General features: G+C 38.9%; 1 protein-coding gene across 2 annotated transcripts in view; it reads left to right on the top strand.

Annotated features, from left to right (window-relative positions):
• LOC116035974 (inactive phospholipase C-like protein 2) overlaps positions 1 to 20,164 on the top strand; it is a 38,540-nt gene that overhangs the window by 4,373 nt on the left and 14,003 nt on the right. For both annotated transcript variants that reach the window (XM_031279360.2, XM_031279361.2), the window contains exon 3: positions 17,277 to 19,760. In XM_031279360.2, coding sequence (XP_031135220.1) covers positions 17,277 to 19,760 — 2,484 coding nt within the window. The remainder of the gene's footprint in view (positions 1 to 17,276; positions 19,761 to 20,164) is intronic.

Genomic DNA, 20,164 nt, shown 5'->3' with positions numbered 1-20,164 from the left:
TATTAATAATGTGGAGACGGTGAACAGTCATGTCAAAAAAGGAAGTAGTATGTTAAATAGTAAATGTGGCGTTGGATAGAGAAAGTGATAATGTGATGTTATAATCCCTCATTTTGTTCTCGTGTGAAGCTAACACTCAGAATTTCCTATTTGAAGGCTATCAAGGAAATGAAGTATGCAGCAAGCCATGCCCTTGTCTTCATGCCAATATTTTCTTGAAGGCAGTTGTTTTTGTTTTTGACAGCTATGACTGATCGAATATCGCACTGAGACGGTGGTTGTGAAGGGTTGGACCAGTGTGAACAAGGCAGTCAGACTGGCAGTCAGAGCCCTCAGTTCTTGGTAAAGTGCTTCTCTGAAAAGAAGGGAGGATGTGGTCGGGACGACACCAAGCACATTCTCATATTAACAGCTATAATAGTAAGCGTTTAACAACATCACGTTTGTGTGGTGAGGGGTTACAAGCTAATGGCACATCTAAACCTTCCAAAATTGTACGTCTGAAAAAAGTGAAGCTTGCAGTACTTGGTTGTCAAAATAGCACCTTTGCAGATCTTTTAATTTGATGGTTGCTGAATACTGAACTTAAAGAGACACTCCACCCAAAATCTACACTCACAAGCCTCGTTGAGACCAAAGATTCCTGGCGAGACGAAACCGCTTTAGAATATAGGCTAAAACGGATAGGCTAGTCTGAACAGGCTCGTCTCAGCTCGACGCAAGCCAGCTGATGTTGTCACCTGTGACTCAGCTTGTCAAGCGGCCGTGGCTGGTTTTAGAACGTAAGGGATATCTATATTATATGCAGCTACAAAAAAGTTTCAACAAGTCTTTGTTGCAAATCTTTGTTCTGAACTGGGCTTAACGATGGTGGCAAGTTTTCAAGTACCAATACATTCATAGAAGCTCATCTAAAACCTCTCACTGTCCATTTGTAGTCTCTGTATATTTCAAACCGTTGTCTTTATGCAGTTTTTGCCATATACTCTGCGTCCGTGTGTCGCCCCCAATTAAACGCAGAGGCTCTTTTTCTTTTGCAAATTAAAAAAATTTTTGGGACATGCTGAGCATATGGATTACAATGGGGAAAAATGATGCTGCAAGAGAGGTTAGAGAATTATGTATGGATCTTTTGATTCTATGGAAACCATTTTAACTGTTTTGTTTTCCAGTTGACCACAACCTTTGACCACATCCTCTATGTAAAAGGTGGAACTAACCATCTTTAACAGCCATATTTCAAACTTCCACAGGGTAAATATTTGATACTCAAAAGATTAATTTTGGGTGGAGTGCCACTTTAATATAACCTTCTTTACATTACAAATCAAAATGTATAGTAATACATCCATTAAGGAGGCAACCTTCCAGTCCTGTGTTTGTCTGTATGTTTGTTAGTCAGCAGATCATTATAAAAACTTGAATGGAAAAATAATTGACTCCATAACTTTACATCACCATTGTTCTAATATTAAAATAACAAATTTAGAGATGTGTACAGCCTTGTTAGAGTTATGCACACCTTGAGTGCTTTTGTAGTTTAAATTATAACTGTTACATGCACTTAAAATATCCAATGAGCAGCATATGTTTAGGTTACAGAGCAACTATGTGATACTAACTAAGGCACTTATGCATAGCTTGAGTTATGGCTTAGGTGTTTACTAGTCCATTTTAAACGTTGTCTTCTCCAGTAAATTGTAATCATGTTGTATGTGGGTGGCCAGTGGCAGGAGAAATAATAAGCCCATGGCTACACTTCTCTTCCCACCCTTACGTCTCACCCTACATCCTCTTGAACAAAGAGGATCGCTCCATTGCTTGGTAAAAACACTTACTTCACAGCTCTGGTAGGAGAGGAAAACAAACGGAGTTTCTGATATCACCCTGTTAAAAGGGAAAACAATATGGTACTAATTATGGTGGACCAGCAGTGCTGCGAGTCAAAGACAAGTCTCTCCATGGGAATCATCATATTGTATCATATCATTCAGTCAGGCTCATTGGCAATTAAGCCTGCATTACTCAGACCAGTGCTTCACAGCCAAGGTGTGATTTTATTGATTGTTTTTAATGTTTTCTCCTGTTAATGTAACAGAAGATAAGAGCAAAATTAACAGTATACACTGAATTGGTTATCAGTTCTTTATTTAAAATAAGACTGTGTTGGAGAGTTGGATTTACTTTTGAATTCACCTCTTAAATGTGATATAGAGGGGAACTCCTGTAAGCGATAATAATGTAGTTGTTAGTTGTGTTGGTAACTTTGCCGTGAAGTCAACATTTGCTTTATGTGCCACAGAGCGATTATATACCATCTGTAATCTTTACGTCAGGTTTCAGAAAGCTTGCACCATACATCTTTGCACGCTACATCGTGCATACTCACATATACATTTGACAGTTGAAAGTCAGTGTTATGTGGTAGATTTACTTCAAATACTTATGAATATATTGATATGCAAGTGTTTTTGGGAGTGCTTTTCCCTGAAGTCTTGAAGTGACAAAATGTTATTGTAACTTTAAGTAAAAGGAGGCTTTCAATATGTATACTGTATATCAAGTACTCAGCGAATGTAATGCTAATGTAGTCATCAGTTCAGTGTTTCTAAATAGCTTCCAATCACACGTTTACATTCTGCAGTCTGACTTATTGTAATCAATAATTACTGGTGTATATGCTACAGTACATTTGTCTATGTGAGTACCTACACTGGAACAAAGTAAGTGTAGCCATGGCCAAATTTGTAGTACCAAATTAAGCAAGTAAAATACATTTTGGGAATGCAGAGGGAAACAGAATCTCCTCAAATTACTGTTCAAGTGGCCTTGAACAAGAAACATAACTTTATAGTACTCACACTGAGTGTCCATGTCCAGCCTTCTGCACATTGTTGTTTATTTAAGTGGGTAGCAGAAGTTCCCACTAAGAATGTGGTGATGTAGATGTTTTTTATTGCCTAGCATTTTCAAATTAATTATTCATAATGTCACTCAAGACACTGCCACTTAAGCGCTATTACGGACTTTCCTACCATCATTTAGCCTAAAACGTCCACCCACAGATTGTTGTTTAACCCAAACTTTCTTTGAGCAATGCAGCTTACATTCTTGATTGTAATCCAGTTATCCAACCCAATGCCACTGGCAGTTGATGTGGTAATTCCTTAAAGATCTTTTGACAGCCATCCTTGATGCAGGGTCCTGCTGTTGTCTCACATTCACTCATTGTGGCTTGTAGCAGTAGTGATCAGTCGTTTATCTGAATCATTGCTTGTTCATTTATCAGCTCAGCTGATTTACACGAGTGCTGTTTTCCTCACCCAGGTATTTCAAGGGTAGCTCTAATGATAGATTGTGTTTGTGATTGTTTTGGTGTGCTTACACTGCAAGTCTAAAAGTGCTTTGCAGGCTGGCCTAATTATAAGATGTAGTAGTATGCATTGTTCCTTACTGTGTACTAAAGCTGTTTATAAATGAGACCACGATATTTGGTTTACTCATTGTCCATCTCTATTATCACATTGGCTTTGCATTCACAGTGTGGCTCATAACCCTAGGACTATCTCATATATGGGTGTTTTGCATTGTACAGTAGGCAAAGGCATTTCGTAACCCTAACCCAGTAGACCCAGTAGCAATCCTTAAGTGAGGTATACAATGGGCCAAACAGCCATGTTATAAGGTGGAGGTTTGTTTTGCTGCTGAAATGGTTGGCTATACATGTTTGCATTGTAATGTCAGAGGAGACCAGCTGAGTATTGTTCCTTTATCTTGTCTTATTCCATCTGAAGTAAGCCCATCATACTGATTGGGAAGAGATGTGCTCACTAGGGCTGTTGGAACGAATACCGAAATTTGAATATAATTCGAATAGTAAAAAAAATCAATACTATTCGAATGCTGAAACTACTATTCGAATGTGACTTTTTTTTTTTTTTTATAAATATAGCTACGTTAAATATAATAAACGTTAGCTAATCATCCTCTTCTCGCCTTGGCCTACCCGCATGTGTGATTCATGTCATGTCGTATGAACAATAACTTAATAATAACGGAGTGAGAAACACAAGGCATTGTGAGGTCTAAGCTAACGTTACATACCAAGTAACGTTAGTACAACATTACGGAGCTAACGTTACGTACCGAGTAACGTTAGCACACGGGGGAGTGACAGGCTGCGGCTGGAAATCGTAAGAAGGACGGGAAATAGTTTTAACATGTCTTTAAAATCGACATCCACCGAGCCAAAATTCTTATGTTAACATTAGTTAGCTTGTTCTGGTTTCCTAACTGCGTCGCGAGGTATAGTAACGTTAGCTTAGCTGGGAGTTTCATGGAGAAAGCTAAAATTGATGTTAACTGCCCTACAGCTGTCAGTTCGCTTCCACGTCATATATTACCTTCTTACAGCGGTATTGTTAGTAACGTGACAATCTGCTGGAAACAGGTTGCTTATAAATCACTAAAATAGTAGTGACAGCACCGTTCGGCTTAGTTATTAATGCAGTTAGCATAGTTTGTTACTTACCTAGTTTATGACAAATCGTTTCGGCTGTGCTTCCTAACATGATATCATTGTGCTAACCAAGCACCGTTAGCCTTTACAACAGAGCCGCTTCACTACACTTGTTAGATAATGTTTCATTACAGAGTTCTCTGTTGATTTGTGTTTGTCACTGTGTGCTCGTGGTGGAAAATGAATGTAAACAAAGTTATGTGCAGGTCGCCTCAAGGCCAGGCTAATGTTAAAGTCCCTCTAGTGGACATAACGTGTAACAACAACCACATGCTTATAGTGGCATTGACAATGCATAAGCCATGCATGAGTAGTGTAGTACATATTATTTAACAGGCTGCAATTGAGCATTAAATATTCAAATATTATTCAAATATTAAAAAAATATCAAATGGAATTTGAATAGTATTATAGAGGAAGATTGACAGCTCTAGTGCTCACTATGATATCAGAAATAGAACTGGTAATGATTCAAACCGTCTCTCAAGGTTACTTTTTTTAAATTCACACTAGCCATAAATGTCAGGGAACCAGGAGACGGTTACATGGCCATTTAAAAGATGGCTTGCAGGACAAAAATAGACACGAGGGAGACCATTACCTTTCTTTTCATTTAGCTGATATCTGCAGGCCAGAGATCACTGATGATTTTTACAGGCTTAAATTAATCAGCAGCTTATTGGTAACACTGAAGTCATCCTTTCCAGGGGCTATGGACTCATAGCTGTACGTTGTCTTTTGTCCTCTTCCCTAATCCCTATCCAGTATTTAAAAGAAACATAACTACATGTTTTGTGAAAACGCCACTGTGATAACTGTTGAAACGTACCTATTAATATTACTGAATTAACAAATTAATTTATTGTAACTGTGGTTAATGGCTCAATCAATATTTGAGAACATGAGAGTCTTTCTCCCAAAGCCTAGAGCCAGAAACCTAAGAGCTGATAATGTAAACCCTGGAACAGCTCCATAGGGAACAGTTTGGAGGAAAACAGTGGTGAACAATGAACTCATAACACCTAAGGCACTTTTCTCTGGTTAATGGTTTAAATTTCCCTATCCCTTTCTCACAGCTCATTTGAGTTTAATTTGGCATAATTTCCCTTTTCAGAGCTGAAATACTGGCATTAAAAAAGCACATTTCAGTTTAAATTTCAAGGAAGGTTTGGACCATATTAAAACATTTTGTTGTCTCTTTTAACTGCTTATGTAATTTTGTTGCATGTTCTTGTCACTTGTGTGTATCCACCCACCGGTGTTATGCAATAGAGTATGTGGTCCTAAGAGGTCAGACAATCCAGTGACTGAAGCCTATTCTTTTAATGCAGATAAACAACCAAGACTTATTTGCCCGTTATATTACATCAACTAAATCCCCTCAAATTTACAAACACATGGTTTGAATACTGACAAGAAATAATTTTTGAAACAATATACATGAAATAAATACTAATAAAGGTAAGAAATAATAGAATAGAGAACCAGTTAACAAACCAACATGATATAATGTCAAAAACTGAGGGGAATAGATCCTGAATTAAGGTCCCCTTTTTGTTGTCAGCTGATGACTTTGAGTCACAACCACAAGGTTCCAAAGATAGAAATATTGCTTTCATTTATATTAGTTCAGAAAATGGTAGAGCTTTAAAAGTTTAGTCCCAGGGTAGTCCCCTTTCTTCACACTTGATTTGACCAACGACTGATATCAATAGTACGAAACAGAAGCCGCTGGGCTTTACCAGGTTTGACTGCATAGCAGCCAATAACAAAAAGTCTATGTATGCTAATTTAAATCAAACAACAAGCTCTTTACTTTATTTCTTAGATTTTAGTTAATGTTGAATCGATGCAGTGTGTTATGTACAGTTTGCAGTCTTATTTTTATGTGGTCCTATTTTCCTTCAGTCTTGATGGAAATGTTCATGATTCTGAGTATTTGTATACATATTCAAATTAAAACCATCTAGACAGGTCTCACTGCATTTATTAAAAATAATACATCCCAACAAGTTTGGGTGTTATGGTACATTTACTGTAGCCTGGATGCCAGCCGAACTTAGCCCCGCCCACAACATTTGAGGTCGGGAAGTTCGGTCTGGACTTGATCCGTTGTGGAGCAACTATGCTCGGACCAGAGCTGTTCGGACCAATCAAATTGTCAGGGCGGGCTTTATACGATGATGGACAGATGATCAACAGTAACGTAATCAACCACGTCACCAAAGAGCGCTTGGGTTGAATTCGTTTACAACAAAGATGGCTGCCGCTGGAGAATTGAGATGTGTAGATTCCGCCATCGCTTCTGTTATAGAAGATGTCGACAGCGCATTCATTTTAAAAGAGGAACACAGAACTGCGATCACGTATGTATACATATTGCCACACCCGTCCGCACGACACGGAAACTGCCGCCTCTGCCTTTGCTCTGTCGAAGCCTGCCTCTGACTTGCAGCTTCTGTGTTGTAGGTCTATCCAATTGAGTGCAGAGGCATTTTCTTTCCTGGTTCGGTTGAAACACGCCCCATAATCACAGCCCAATGGAGCAGTATCAGACTCATATTCTGACTAGAATCTGAGTATGAAGACGTCAGGCTACATTTACTGTACACTGGACCCGAATATATTCAACTATTTGGATATTTATTCGTTAGGTAGATATTCAGTTTTCAATTTGGGATCCGGATTTTCAATTCTTTTTTCTCCTCAATAATGTAGAATATGAGAATCTTTAAAAATGAATGCCTTTAATTAAACCGAAAGACTCATGTTCCAGCGCACTGTTTCCATTTCAGCTCAGCGTGAAAGTCTTTAGTGTGTTTTGCTGTCAGTTATGGTTGCGTTGTTTCTCTCCTCTCGTTTGATCTCCGTTTTCACGAGGTTGGGGCTTTGCACACACACACACAAACCCGGTGCAGAGCAGAGAGAAAGGTGCAGTTGCAGTGTGCACAAAGTGATTGTCATCACCAATTTTTTACACAACAGAATGTGTCCCTTGTAATTCCTCTTCTTTACTGTCAATAGTTGGGTTTCCTTGTGACTCATTTTGTTCTAGTTTTTGTTGTTCCTCCCAAAGCTCTTCCTGTCACCGAGTTACTCTCCCATCTCTCTTTCACACACATTAAATTTATTTTCATCTCAGCCTTCTCTGCCTTCTGAACATATCAGGTGGTGTTAACACAGTACAGTATTGTTATTTGTTGATGCAACTTGGGAAGAAATTAGTAGTGGTTGGTTTGATGTAGCAAATCTCCTTGCTAATTTTGTAGCAGAAAAGTTATCATGAACAAATGATATGGCATAGAGGCATGACTCAAAATCGTAAATCATCCCTAATACTTAGTCAAACCTATAGACAACATTAGATTTAAGCATATTATGCTCAAAGTGCATGAGTGTTAGATGCTTAATACTGGACCAATGTCAAATATTGTTGTTCCCATCAGTTACTTAGACACAAAAACTAGGGTCTAGGTTGAAAAAACGGTAGTTACCCTTTAATGTAACATGCTATACCAAAAACATGACCCCAAATCTGTGGTGTGTCTTTTTAAGAATTTAAGTTTACATATTCGGATACGTTGTAGTATGTTGCAACTTTTTTTTACGCAAGTACAGGTTGTTAGAAATTATGATATACTGTATCAGTACGAGAACCTTGCCATATAATGACTGAATGGAGAGACAATACGTGATAAAGTTGAATTAGCATCCAGTTGTAGAAAGGAGTGAAGATAATGTATGCAACATATAAAGTCCAGACTTACATTGTAGGCAACAAAAACTAATGAAGTTAAGTGTCAGTAATTGCATCTAATGTGACAATGTCAGTGTATTGGGTATAATGCACTCCACTTCATAATTTGCACAATATTTAGGCGTCCAAGTGTTAAACTAATGTTAAACTAAAGCCATAGATTTACCCAACCAGCAGTATGTTTAATAAGAAACTTAGATGTGGAAATTGTGAAATCATAATACTCTTCTTTAACTCACAATCAAATAAGACTCTCTTCAGGCTAACTGATTTCTAGCGGTGACCAGCTTCGTATGTCCTTTTGTTATTTACTCTTAGGTTGGACTATTAGTCCTAAAAAAAGGAACATATCCCACTGTTAGAGCTGTGGGATGTGTATGAGCTTCTTAGGTAACCATGCTGTTGCCTTAGCTTGCTTGGTAGGTAGTGGAGGAGACTTTAATGCAGTCTTGGAGCTAATCCAGAGTTAGACAAAGATTCAGCAGCAGAAGCTTGATAACAGGACTGAGTTTTTGTTTGTGCCACAGAACATTATAAATCTGTTTCCGGTTCCAAAAGGAATATGTGCACAAGATGTCGAAATTTAATTTGTAGTTTTATAACATAGATGTTGCATGTAATTATGTACAGGCCTAACTTATTGATCACTGAGTAATATCACTGAGTGTTCATAAACACCATTAGTGACTGTACATTAAAACAATAGAGATGTGTTTTAGGCTAACAATAGGGTCACATTTGTACAAGTCTGGTAGCCTTATTACTGATGCGATTTTTCTCATTGACTAGATTGAGGTTATTGTGAAAGCTAAAAAGTGTATTTATGCTGCATATGCTGTTGGGCATGTAGGTAGAACTGTGGAGCAGGAAGTAATAGGTCCCCTGTCCTGTCCTCAGTTGTACAGACAGTTCATAACTGCCCACTGAGCCAGAAAGAAATGCGGGATTCAGTCCATAAGGGGATTCAGATTCCTATGGGATCTGTGAGCAGTTGGATAATCTGTCTTTACTTATTCACTTGCGGTTTTATTGTCTCTTCTTGTGTTTGCCTCTCTCTGACTCCCCCTCTGTCTCCTTGACTGATTTAAACACCAAGTATATATTATGTAAATGCATAAAAGTAATATCCCCCATCAGGGTGAGCCTGATGGGATTAGCCTTGTTATTCTCTCTTTATTATGAAACACCTTGGCAACATCTAATGTCATTTATTTTGTGAACATAACTAAAAAGAAAAATAAACTCAGAAATGGATCATGAGCACCGTTGAGCCACAGTTATGCAAGAATTTTTCTCAGCAATGAAAGAAAGACTTTAACCCTGATTCCCCCGACATTATACTGTATAAACACATACAGTTTCACAGGTTTCAAAAAGTGATGAGTTGGGGTTGTAAAGTTCCTGAAATAGTCAAGGTAAAACTTTTAATGGAAATTAACAAGACTTTATGGTAGCTTATGGGAAATAACGGAATAAAATGGAAATATAGGGGTTATTTGCTCAGGCTGTATTTACCATGTCATATGCAAATAGAATATCACAAGCAGATGTAATCTATTAATTTGTCAAATATAATGTAAAATGTGCCATGTGGTGAGTTATCTAGCTAGCAAGTTAACTAATGGGGAAAGGTTCTTTGAAAATTTGAGCCGACAATGTGGGCTGTGTGCAAAATGTATATAGTACCAAATATCATAACAAATATTAAATATATTCACTTCAGTAATATAATTAAAACTTACCTGAAAGCATGTAGTCCTTTGGCTCACTGGGGATTTCCACCGAATGCAGAACGTCTGCGGACCGGCTCCGCTGCGTGTCGGCTCCGTGCTCCACCGTCCGTCAATACCCACCATGTCCGGATTTGTTGCGGTACGGCTGCGGCCATGACTGACAGCTGAAGTCACGAGGACCCACGAGATCTCGCGAATTCAGGTAGAATAGAACCACAAAACCAACAACAGTTTGTTTCCATCCAGAGGAGTAGAGGGGAAACAACTCTGTGCTGTGTTTTCAAGGTGTAGTGCAGGGAAATATATGATCCGTCGTGAGCACAGTGTGTTTTATTTTGAAAATGAAGTGGATGTTTTATTTTGAACATTAACCAGATGTTTTATTTTGCTTCTGTGCTTGACTTCCTGTCCCGCACTATCTGCCCTGTGCTGAATTGCTGCAGAGCTCTCCGGCGTCCGGCAAAAATAGAAGCTCTGCGTATCTGCTCCAGAGGGCCGCCGGAGCTGTGCCGGAGTCGCAACGCAGCCGTTCTGCAGTCAGTGAAAATACACACATTGACTTTAATGGAAACCTAATGACTCCGCCGCCGTTCCGGAGCGGATCCACAGACGTTCCGCAACCGGTGGAAATTGGGGGTTAGACTGCCCGGCATGCACAGGGTTGTAATTCTACTGAATTCCTATTTAATGGGATGGAAGAGTACCTCTGCTAAATGTCAATTAAATGGGCATACTTTTAACCACAACATGCCATAAGACCTATTGCTCTTTTAATGTGTACCCCCCCCCCCTCCCAAAAAAAAAAAAAAGTTATAACTATTTTTATATAGAAATTGTGCAAAAAAAAAATTGCCGAGCTTAACATCCCTTGGAAAATTTCTAGAAATGTACAGACCCTTTGCAACCTTACTTTGCAACTATACAGGTGACTTCATTATCACCAGTAAAGGCCCATAAATCCTTAAAAGCAGTTGGCCCTATTTTTACTAAAACACAGCAACCTTGTAGGAAAGATAAAGTTCCTAATTGAGGCTGTGTTTCTGACATGACTTGGTCTTTTCAGGTATTCTGATTTTAAAGCTTGTTTTGGCACTGTGCTTTGATCTGGCTAACACAAAACATCTTGATCAAAGTTCACTTTAAAAATAGTTTATTGTTGGACTTCAAGAAACAGAGATGAACTTAGATAAGTAATATTGATGTCTAGAAGAATATGTACCCTATAAAGCAAATATCTGATCAACTATAAATAGACAATCTGATGACCGCAATCTCGTCTTTAAAGTACCATTTAAGGACTAATAAAACTTGCTTATACTTATTGCATAAGAAAACACCCTGGGCCATCTGACTTTTACCAGAGACCGAAAAGGGATTATTTATTTCCTGAGTGTCCTCAGGAAATAATAACAAATGCTAAGCGAGAGATGGGTGTGGGCAGTATTGTTTTCTAGTTTGTGGTAAAGGAAGCAGAGGGAAAACCTGAGAAGAATGCCCGGCGTGGCGCTCCTGTTAATAAATACAGCAGGAAGCAGACACATACTATCAGTAAGCAGTGACCGTAAATTCACATTCTGGCCCAGATCATAAGGATTATCTTCAGTCATGCATTTAGTTTTTAGGCTCCCCTTTTATATAATAAATTCTCCTTAAGCAGCAGACTGTGTAAAAGAATGTGATGATTATGTTTACATTTAATTGACATGGTCCATACATGGAGAGGTGTAAGATTCTACCAGCAATGTGTTGGCCTGTGTGTTTTGCAATACTCCAACACACAGATGGGATTTATAATGATTAATTGATTTTGAAAAATAATTGCATAATATTTTTGGCCTTCTGTAATTTCAGAATTCCCCACTGACAGGCTTCCCTGGATCTGTTAGATAAGGTGTTTTGTATTTGAGATGTTTTTAATGTTGGGAAGGACTTTGTTTAAGCCTCCTTGGCATTCGTCTTCCTCTGTACATCATCTGTTTAGTTTTATTACTCTATCATCTACTCTGATGCCTTAATTGTGCAAACAAATAAACAATCTGACCCAGACTGTGCTGTCAGCAGCAGGCAGCACTCTGGGTCAGTATCAATTGTCTTTTCCTCCTCTTTTCTAATTACAAACAAGTATATATAAGATGTAGCACAGCTAATCCCTGTGTATTTCTAACAGTAACTGCTGAGCCATGGTAGTATGGTGAGACAATAGGGAAAACAGTAAGCAGACAGACAGGAGACAAAAATGAGTGATTATGATGAAACGGCTTCAACAATTACAGAAAAGCTGGTCTTGTGAAGAAATGAACGCTACAAATTAATCTATCAAGTCAGCGTTGTCGTTTCGTATTATAATGTCAGCTGACTGGGTGAAGTAAATGAGAAAGATGTAAATATCAGATGGAGGATGTGTGAAAGCTCTTATCAGTCCCTCCAGGATTTCACATATTGAAGTGTTGCAATGAAGTTGCGAGAGACAGTGAAAATTGCAAAAAAAAGTTGCGATTCTTTTTTGGTATAATTCTTTAAAAATAAAAAGGAAACTTATTTTGGGGAGAATAAAACTACTCTGGGCTGAGTTTTCCTAGTAACCTTACCAAAAAGGCTCATGATGGTGCAAATGTTGGTAAAATATGAAAATGGCTGGTGGATTTAAAGGTGCTCTAAGCGATGTTGGGTGATGTCACTTCTTGTTGACGTTCGAAGTATTGTCAAACAAAACGGAGGCTAGCTCGCTCCTCTCTCCTCCTCATCCCGTCCCCTCCCCCTCCCTTCCGTGTTCTAACCTCCCAACCCCCACCCCCAAATCCTTCTTGTCTGTTATTGGCTGGAACACTGTTTATGTTTCGTGGTGCAGGTTGGCACAGTTTGTTTTTGTTGCCGTTTGTGGAGCCTGGGCTGTCTACAGAGACCACTTTTTTACAGTGTATTCAGGGGACAGGCAGCTAGCAGATAGTGAGGAGATTAGGGCTGTCCTCAACTAAAGAAATTCTTAGTCGACTAACACTTATATGATTTTGTCGATTAATCGATTAGTTGATGTAATCGACAGAGCTGTGCTCTTTGAGAGGTGGTTAAGACTAGAAAAGCACAATATAAATGTAGTTAATGAACCATCTGTAAAACTGAGTTTCTCCACAATTAATCCTGCAAAAGCACCACTTTAAATCTTGTGCTTGCCAGAAATGTGCTCATAAGTTTCTTGGAAATGAGTAATTAAGCATGAATAAGCATAAAAAAATGACTCATCAACTAAAGAAATCTTAGTCGACTAAGACCAAAACGACCGATTAGTCGACTAATCGACTAAGAGATGGCAGCCCTAGAGGAGATGTTTGCTGTATGTGACAAAAAATGTAGCCTAAAAAAACGTGTGACACCTTTGTTGAACATATACGTGTCAGTGGCTTGTTAATCTTTACATTGTTAGTTCATTTCCTATCCTGGCCTGGCCTGGGACACATTCATACGGTTTTATAAAGTAACGTTACTTATTGGACTTTAACTTATCATTGCACTTACAATAACGAGCGTAGCTGTCCTCAATTTAGGTCATCATGTCGTCTCATCTCCGGTTTTTCCTGCATCCACCATGTGTGTTTGTGTGTGGGCGCGCGCGTCAGTTGCGGGGGGAACTGAGCAGTCTTATATGCATTTATAGTCAGGTAGATATAGCCCCATCAATCCTACACGTAACCCATCATTCCTATTATTAAACCCCTTTTTATGACTTTGTCCATCTTTCCTTAACACATGCTTATGAGTGCTGGTTCTTTCAGTATGTGAGGTATGCACATCTCAGTTTGATTACATAAGAGGTTGTGAAGGTTTTGTGCATTTCATTAAACACCAAAGGAAAATTAAGATCAGTGGTTTCTACTGATGTGCAGCATAAGGAATTCTTAACCTGGCAACATCATATAGTTGACAAAATGATGCATTACTTCTATAAAAAGTGGCACCATTAAGCTGCCACCTGATGATTAACAAGGGTTTGGCTGGTGCAAAATTTGTCAAATGAGTTGGAACAATCCAAAATATAAAATGATGTCCTTGTGCTGAAGAAACCTGCTGCAGCGAAAAAGAGCTGGATTCATTTAAAATGTCAGAAATGTGGCTGCTGTAGATGACTGGATATTTGTGGGCGATACTCTCCTTAGGGAGATTTCCTGTATAATGTACAGTGACAGGTACCTTGAGTCACCCAATAAAGTTGCTGCCGTGTGCTGTGCCGCTCAGCAAATGTTCAGAGGGAACAAAGAGGGAACAGGAAGGAAGGACATAACATGCAAACAGTATTTCGGAGCAGGCAGCATGTTGTGTTCTGTTGTATTGTTATGTAAGGTGGAGCTCTACTTTTTCTTCATGTTGAAAACTTGAAGACAGAATTTTTAATCCTGAAACCTGCTATAAAAACATTTGTATGTCTCTGCGGCTGTGGCTGGAGGCATTATGTTTTCGGGTTGTCCGTCTGTCCTATTCTTGTGAACGCAATATCTCAAGACCCCCTGGAGGGAATGTCTTCAAATCTGGCACAAATGTTTACTTGGACTCAAGGATGAACTGATTTTGGTGGTCAAAGGTAACTGACCTCACAAAATGTGTTTTTGGCATAACTCAAGAATTCCTATTCTAATTATGACAACATTTCACACACATGTCTAATAGGTTAAAATGATGAAGTGATGACATTTTATATACAAAAGTCAACTTCACTGTGACATCATAATGTTATGCAAAAAAGTTTTTCTGGCCATAATTTAACACCATAACCCAGGAACTGAAGGGGAGACATTTGGTCAGATACTGAATTGGTGACACTAATCTTGGGTGCCCACCTTGAAACTGTGGTGATTGTATAGATTGTTTAGATAGTTATGTGGTGCTGGGTTGAAGATGTGTGTGAAGCATCCATGTTTTGCCAAAAAATACTCTTAATTCCTTTTTCTTATTAAATTGCTTTAAAGTCTACACTACATATAGAATGAGTCTGGACAGACATGGATGTAAACTGCAACTTGACTGGTTGGCAGAAGCATACAACCACAAGGCGACAATTCTAGTTCAGGTCTTTTTGCGGTGACCAGTCTAGAGACTGGTTGAAGGAATGATAATCTAAAATTAATTTGAGGTAAAAATAAACTGTAATCAACACATGAAACCACATTTTGTTCTGTCATTAGTTTAAACAAACACGCATCCTCTTTCACTCTTTTCACAAGCAACGCATTATGTATGAATGTGAAGTAGTCCCAGTGTTACTGACCTCAGACCTAGGGGAATCTGGGCAGGTACAAAGCCACAGGCTGGATAGCACTGTGGGTTGGAAAGAAGTGGACATACAGAAATGATGTCTTTCTCAAGCGCTGGATGTTTATTTCTGAGCCAAATATCTCTTTTTTTGTTTTATTAGTTTCTTTTCAAAAAGTAATTAAATAACAATGCCAACAGATAGGCCTAGCACACACTAGGACACTGGGCAATTAACAACACATACAATTATAAAATACACTATAATTATATAAATATCTCAATAATACTATGAGATCCTAAACCATAACTTTAGCCATTACATGGACTATATAATATAGAAATGATCTATAATTACACTGAATACAATAAACAAACCAATATGTAAAGCATTGGTATAGATCAGATAAAATACAAAACCTATTAATAACTATTATTAATAATTGTGAAATAGATACCAGTCTTACTGTATAATATATCAAATATACATCAATGACACTATAGATCATATTACATCTTGAAACAATTGCTATAGCATATTCAAGTATGTAGACATAGGCTACATGGCTATCTTGTTATCTGTTAGATTATTCCTTTAAAGTGAACACATACAACAGATCAGAGGCTACATTGGATTACTTCTATGAAATACATTACAATACAAACAACCTTTTCATAGATCAAATACCAAGAATACTATATTAAGATTTAAACTGTTCACGTGTTGGTGTGATAATCAATCACTAACAGCGCATCGGTCTGCCGTTTGCGTGTGTGTCTACAGGCACGTGCACATCAACTGACGGCGGCGTAGCCTCCATAGAACATTGACAGGCTCTGGCTAACAAAATGTATACTGAACAGAGCACCGGCAATACAAACAAAATGATACAAAGTACAGAGAGACTTAATAGACATTACATATTACATTTAAACATACTGATGTTCAATCGACACGACACTATTTACAGTCCGTACAGAAAGACGAGAGAACAGAACCTTCACCGACGGTGACAGGCTAACTTCAACTAGCTTCTGCTAGCTCGCTAGCTAAAGCTGCTAGCAAATACATATAAACACCTCCCAATAACCTTTCTACACAGAACATGACAACATACATCATATAGACAACCGTACTGGTGATATACTCTTTTGATGCATATTAACAGAGATTGGAAAGGTTTAAAAATATACCTGTGGGTTGGAAAGAAGTGGAGATACAGAAAGTATGTCTTTCTCAAGCGCTGGATGTTTATTTCTGAGCGCTTGAGCTACCGTCTCCACGGCAACCCACTACGGTGAAGCAGTACAACAACGCCATCTACTGACATGAAGTGAAATACATGGAACTGTTATCTTAAATGTAATAAAATAAAAAAAAATAGGAGGGGGTAACTGTTTTATATGTGGCCATTTTATCTACCCATTACACTAGCAGGGTTATGCTTTTTCTTACGCCAAAGTGTTAGCAGTGCTGGAAGAAGTATTGAGATCTTCTACATAAGTAAAAATGTACCACAATGATAAAATACTGCATTGGAAATATTACTTAAAGTAAACGTAGATACATTAAGTATTAGCTGAAAAAAATAAAAAAAATAATATATATATATATTCCGTTATATTTATCATATTAATTTAATATTATTACTTATTCATTAACATGTAAGCAGTATTTAAATGTTGTCAAGGTATAGCTAATTTTAACAATTTTATATTTTTTATATTTCTTTCTCTTCAGCTGTGAAGGATTGCAAATAACTGTAAATGTGCATCAAACATTTACTCTTTGAAGACTTGATTTATTTGTTTAGCTAATGATGAGAAGTAAAGCACTATTGGGAAAACATCTATACAGCTGAAAAGATATACATTATATTCCTTATTGTTGAAACATAAAAACGATTAAAGATTTTCACTGAATGTCTTTTTAGTAGTGTCCGTCTAATAAATCAAACAACTTTATTTATCATTCAGTATCTACAGAAGGGTTTTTATTCATGCACTATTTTCTATTTCTCTGCAGGATAGCTCAAGACAGCGTAAAGAAAGAAAGAAGACTGTATCATTCAGCAGCATGCCCACAGAGAAGAAAATAAGCAGTGCAAGTGATTGCATCAGTGCAATGGTGGATGGCTCTGAGCTGAAGAAAGTGCGATCCAATTCCCGCATCTACCACCGCTACTTTCTCCTTGATGCTGACATGCAGTCTTTGAGATGGGAGCCCTCGAAGAAGGAATCAGAAAAGGCCAAAATTGATGTAAAATCCATCAAGGAGGTGCGGACAGGGAAAAATACAGACACTTTTAGAACTAATGGAACCTATGATCAGATATCAGAGGACTGTGCGTTCTCAATCATCTTTGGGGAGAACTATGAGTCCCTGGACCTGGTGGCAAACACTGCAGATGTTGCCAACATTTGGGTTACAGGGCTGAGATACCTGATCTCCTATGGGAAACATACCTTGAACATGATAGAGAGCAGTCAGAACAACATGCGCTCATCTTGGCTGGGTGAACTTTTCGATGAGGCAGGCGGTTACAACAGCAAACAAATAACCATATGTGCTGCTGTGCAGCTAGTCAAAAAGTTGAACCCGGGACTTAAAAATGTGAAAATAGAACTGAAGTTCAAGGAGCTTCACAAAGCTAAGGACAAAGCAGGTTCTGATGTGACAAAAGATGAGTTCATTGAGGTCTTTCATGATCTTTGCACCAGACCAGAAATTTATTTTCTCTTTGTTCAGTTCTCCAGTAACAAAGAATTTCTGGATACCAAGGACTTAATGATATTTCTGGAGGCAGAGCAGGGAATGGCACAAGTCAGTGAAGACACCAGCATAGACGTCATTCAGAAATATGAACCGTCTAAAGAGGGCCAGCTCAAGGGTTGGCTTTCTCTTGATGGGTTCACCAACTATCTTATGTCTCCAGAGTGCCATATATTTGACCCTGAACAAAAAACCGTATGCCAAGACATGAAACAGCCCTTGTCCCACTATTACATCAATGCATCCCACAACACATATCTGATAGAAGATCAGTTCAGAGGTCCCTCTGATGTGACAGGGTATATCCGTGCCCTCAAGATGGGCTGCCGCAGTGTAGAGCTGGATGTGTGGGATGGGCCTGATAACGAACCTGTTATTTACACTGGTCACACGATGACATCACAGATAGTTTTTCGCAGCGTCATTGACGTCATCAACAAGTATGCCTTTGTTGCATCCGAGTTTCCACTACTACTGTGTTTAGAAAACCATTGCTCCTTAAAGCAGCAGAGAGTCATGTTTCAGCACCTAAAGAAGATCCTTGGAGACAAGATCCACATAGATTCTCCAAAACCTGAGGACTGCTACCTCCCTTCTCCCTTAGAACTGAAGGGAAAGATTCTGCTGAAGGGTAAGAAACTGAGCACAAACTGCACTGCTTCAGAAGGTGAGGTGACAGATGAAGACGAGGGGGCAGAAATGTCTCAAAGGATGAGCATTGAGTCTGCGGAACAACAGACTATCGCACCCAAAAAATTCCAGCTGTCCAAGGACCTCTCTGATCTTGTGACCTTGTGTAAGTCTGTGGAATTCAAAGACTTTCCAACATCTTTCCAGAACCAGAAGCAATGGGAGCTTTGCTCTTTCAATGAGGTCTTTGCCAGTCGCTGTGCCAGTGACTTCCCAGGTGACTTTGTTAACTACAACAAAAAGTACCTTGCACGAGTTTACCCTAGCCCCATGCGCATCGACTCTAGCAACATGAATCCACAAGATTTCTGGAAGTGTGGTTGCCAGATTGTGGCAATGAACTACCAGACTCCTGGCCTGATGATGGATTTAAACATCGGCTGGTTCCGTCAGAATGGGAACTGCGGCTATGTACTGCGTCCAGCGATCATGAGGGAGCAGGTTTCATATTTTAGTGCCAACACTAAAGATTCAGTACCTGGTGTTTCTCCACAGCTCTTACACATCAAGATCATCAGTGGACAAAACTTCCCCAAACCCAAAGGCTCAGGTGCCAAAGGAGACGTAGTAGACCCCTATGTGTATGTGGAAATTCACGGAATTCCTGCTGACTGTGCTGAACAAAGGACTAAAACGGTCAACCAGAATGGAGACAACCCTCTGTTTGATGAGAGCTTTGAGTTTCAGATCAATCTCCCTGAGCTTGCAATGGTGCGCTTTGTGGTGCTAGACGACGACTACATTGGTGATGAATTTATCGGCCAATATACAATCCCCGTTGAGTGTCTCCAGCCAGGTTTTCGCCATGTACCACTACAATCTCTGACAGGCGAGGTTCTGCCACATACCTTGTTGTTTGTTCATGTGGCCATAACCAATCGAAGAGGGGGCGGCAAACCACACAAAAGGGGACTGTCTGTACGAAAGGGCAAGAGAAGTAGAGAGTATGCCAGCATGAGAGTGCTATTGATCAAGGCTGTGGATGATGTCTTCAAAACAGCCATGCTGCCACTGAGGGAGGCAACAGATCTCAGAGAAAACATGCAGGTAAGACATTTAAATCAAACTCCATTAAATGCTTATACTGTTCACTAGTAACCTCTGATGTGTGTACAACAGTGAGCCAAATTTTCTTCCATCTTACAGCATGGGAATGTTTTTCTCTGAAAGGGTAGACTGAAGAAAATGTAACCCCAGGTCAAGTAAAGATTATTATAACCAGATTTACTACAAAGAATCTTGAGCATCTTAAAAAAAAAAGGCTCCCACCCTGGAAAGATGTACACAAAACCACCGGGCCTGATTAAATCACATTTGATCTAATCCTTATGTGTTGCGCAATAGTCAAAACAAATGCGGGAATAAAGTTGAGAGACATTGTGATGAGATCCCTTTTGAAATGGTACATTTTTTGTGTGATGTTAAAATCACTGCAGCTACTACAGAAGATG

Source organism: Sander lucioperca, chromosome 10 (genome assembly GCF_008315115.2).
Source record: "Sander lucioperca isolate FBNREF2018 chromosome 10, SLUC_FBN_1.2, whole genome shotgun sequence".
Lineage (NCBI taxonomy): Eukaryota > Metazoa > Chordata > Actinopteri > Perciformes > Percidae > Sander > Sander lucioperca.
This window is presented reverse-complemented; position numbering and strand designations above follow the sequence as displayed.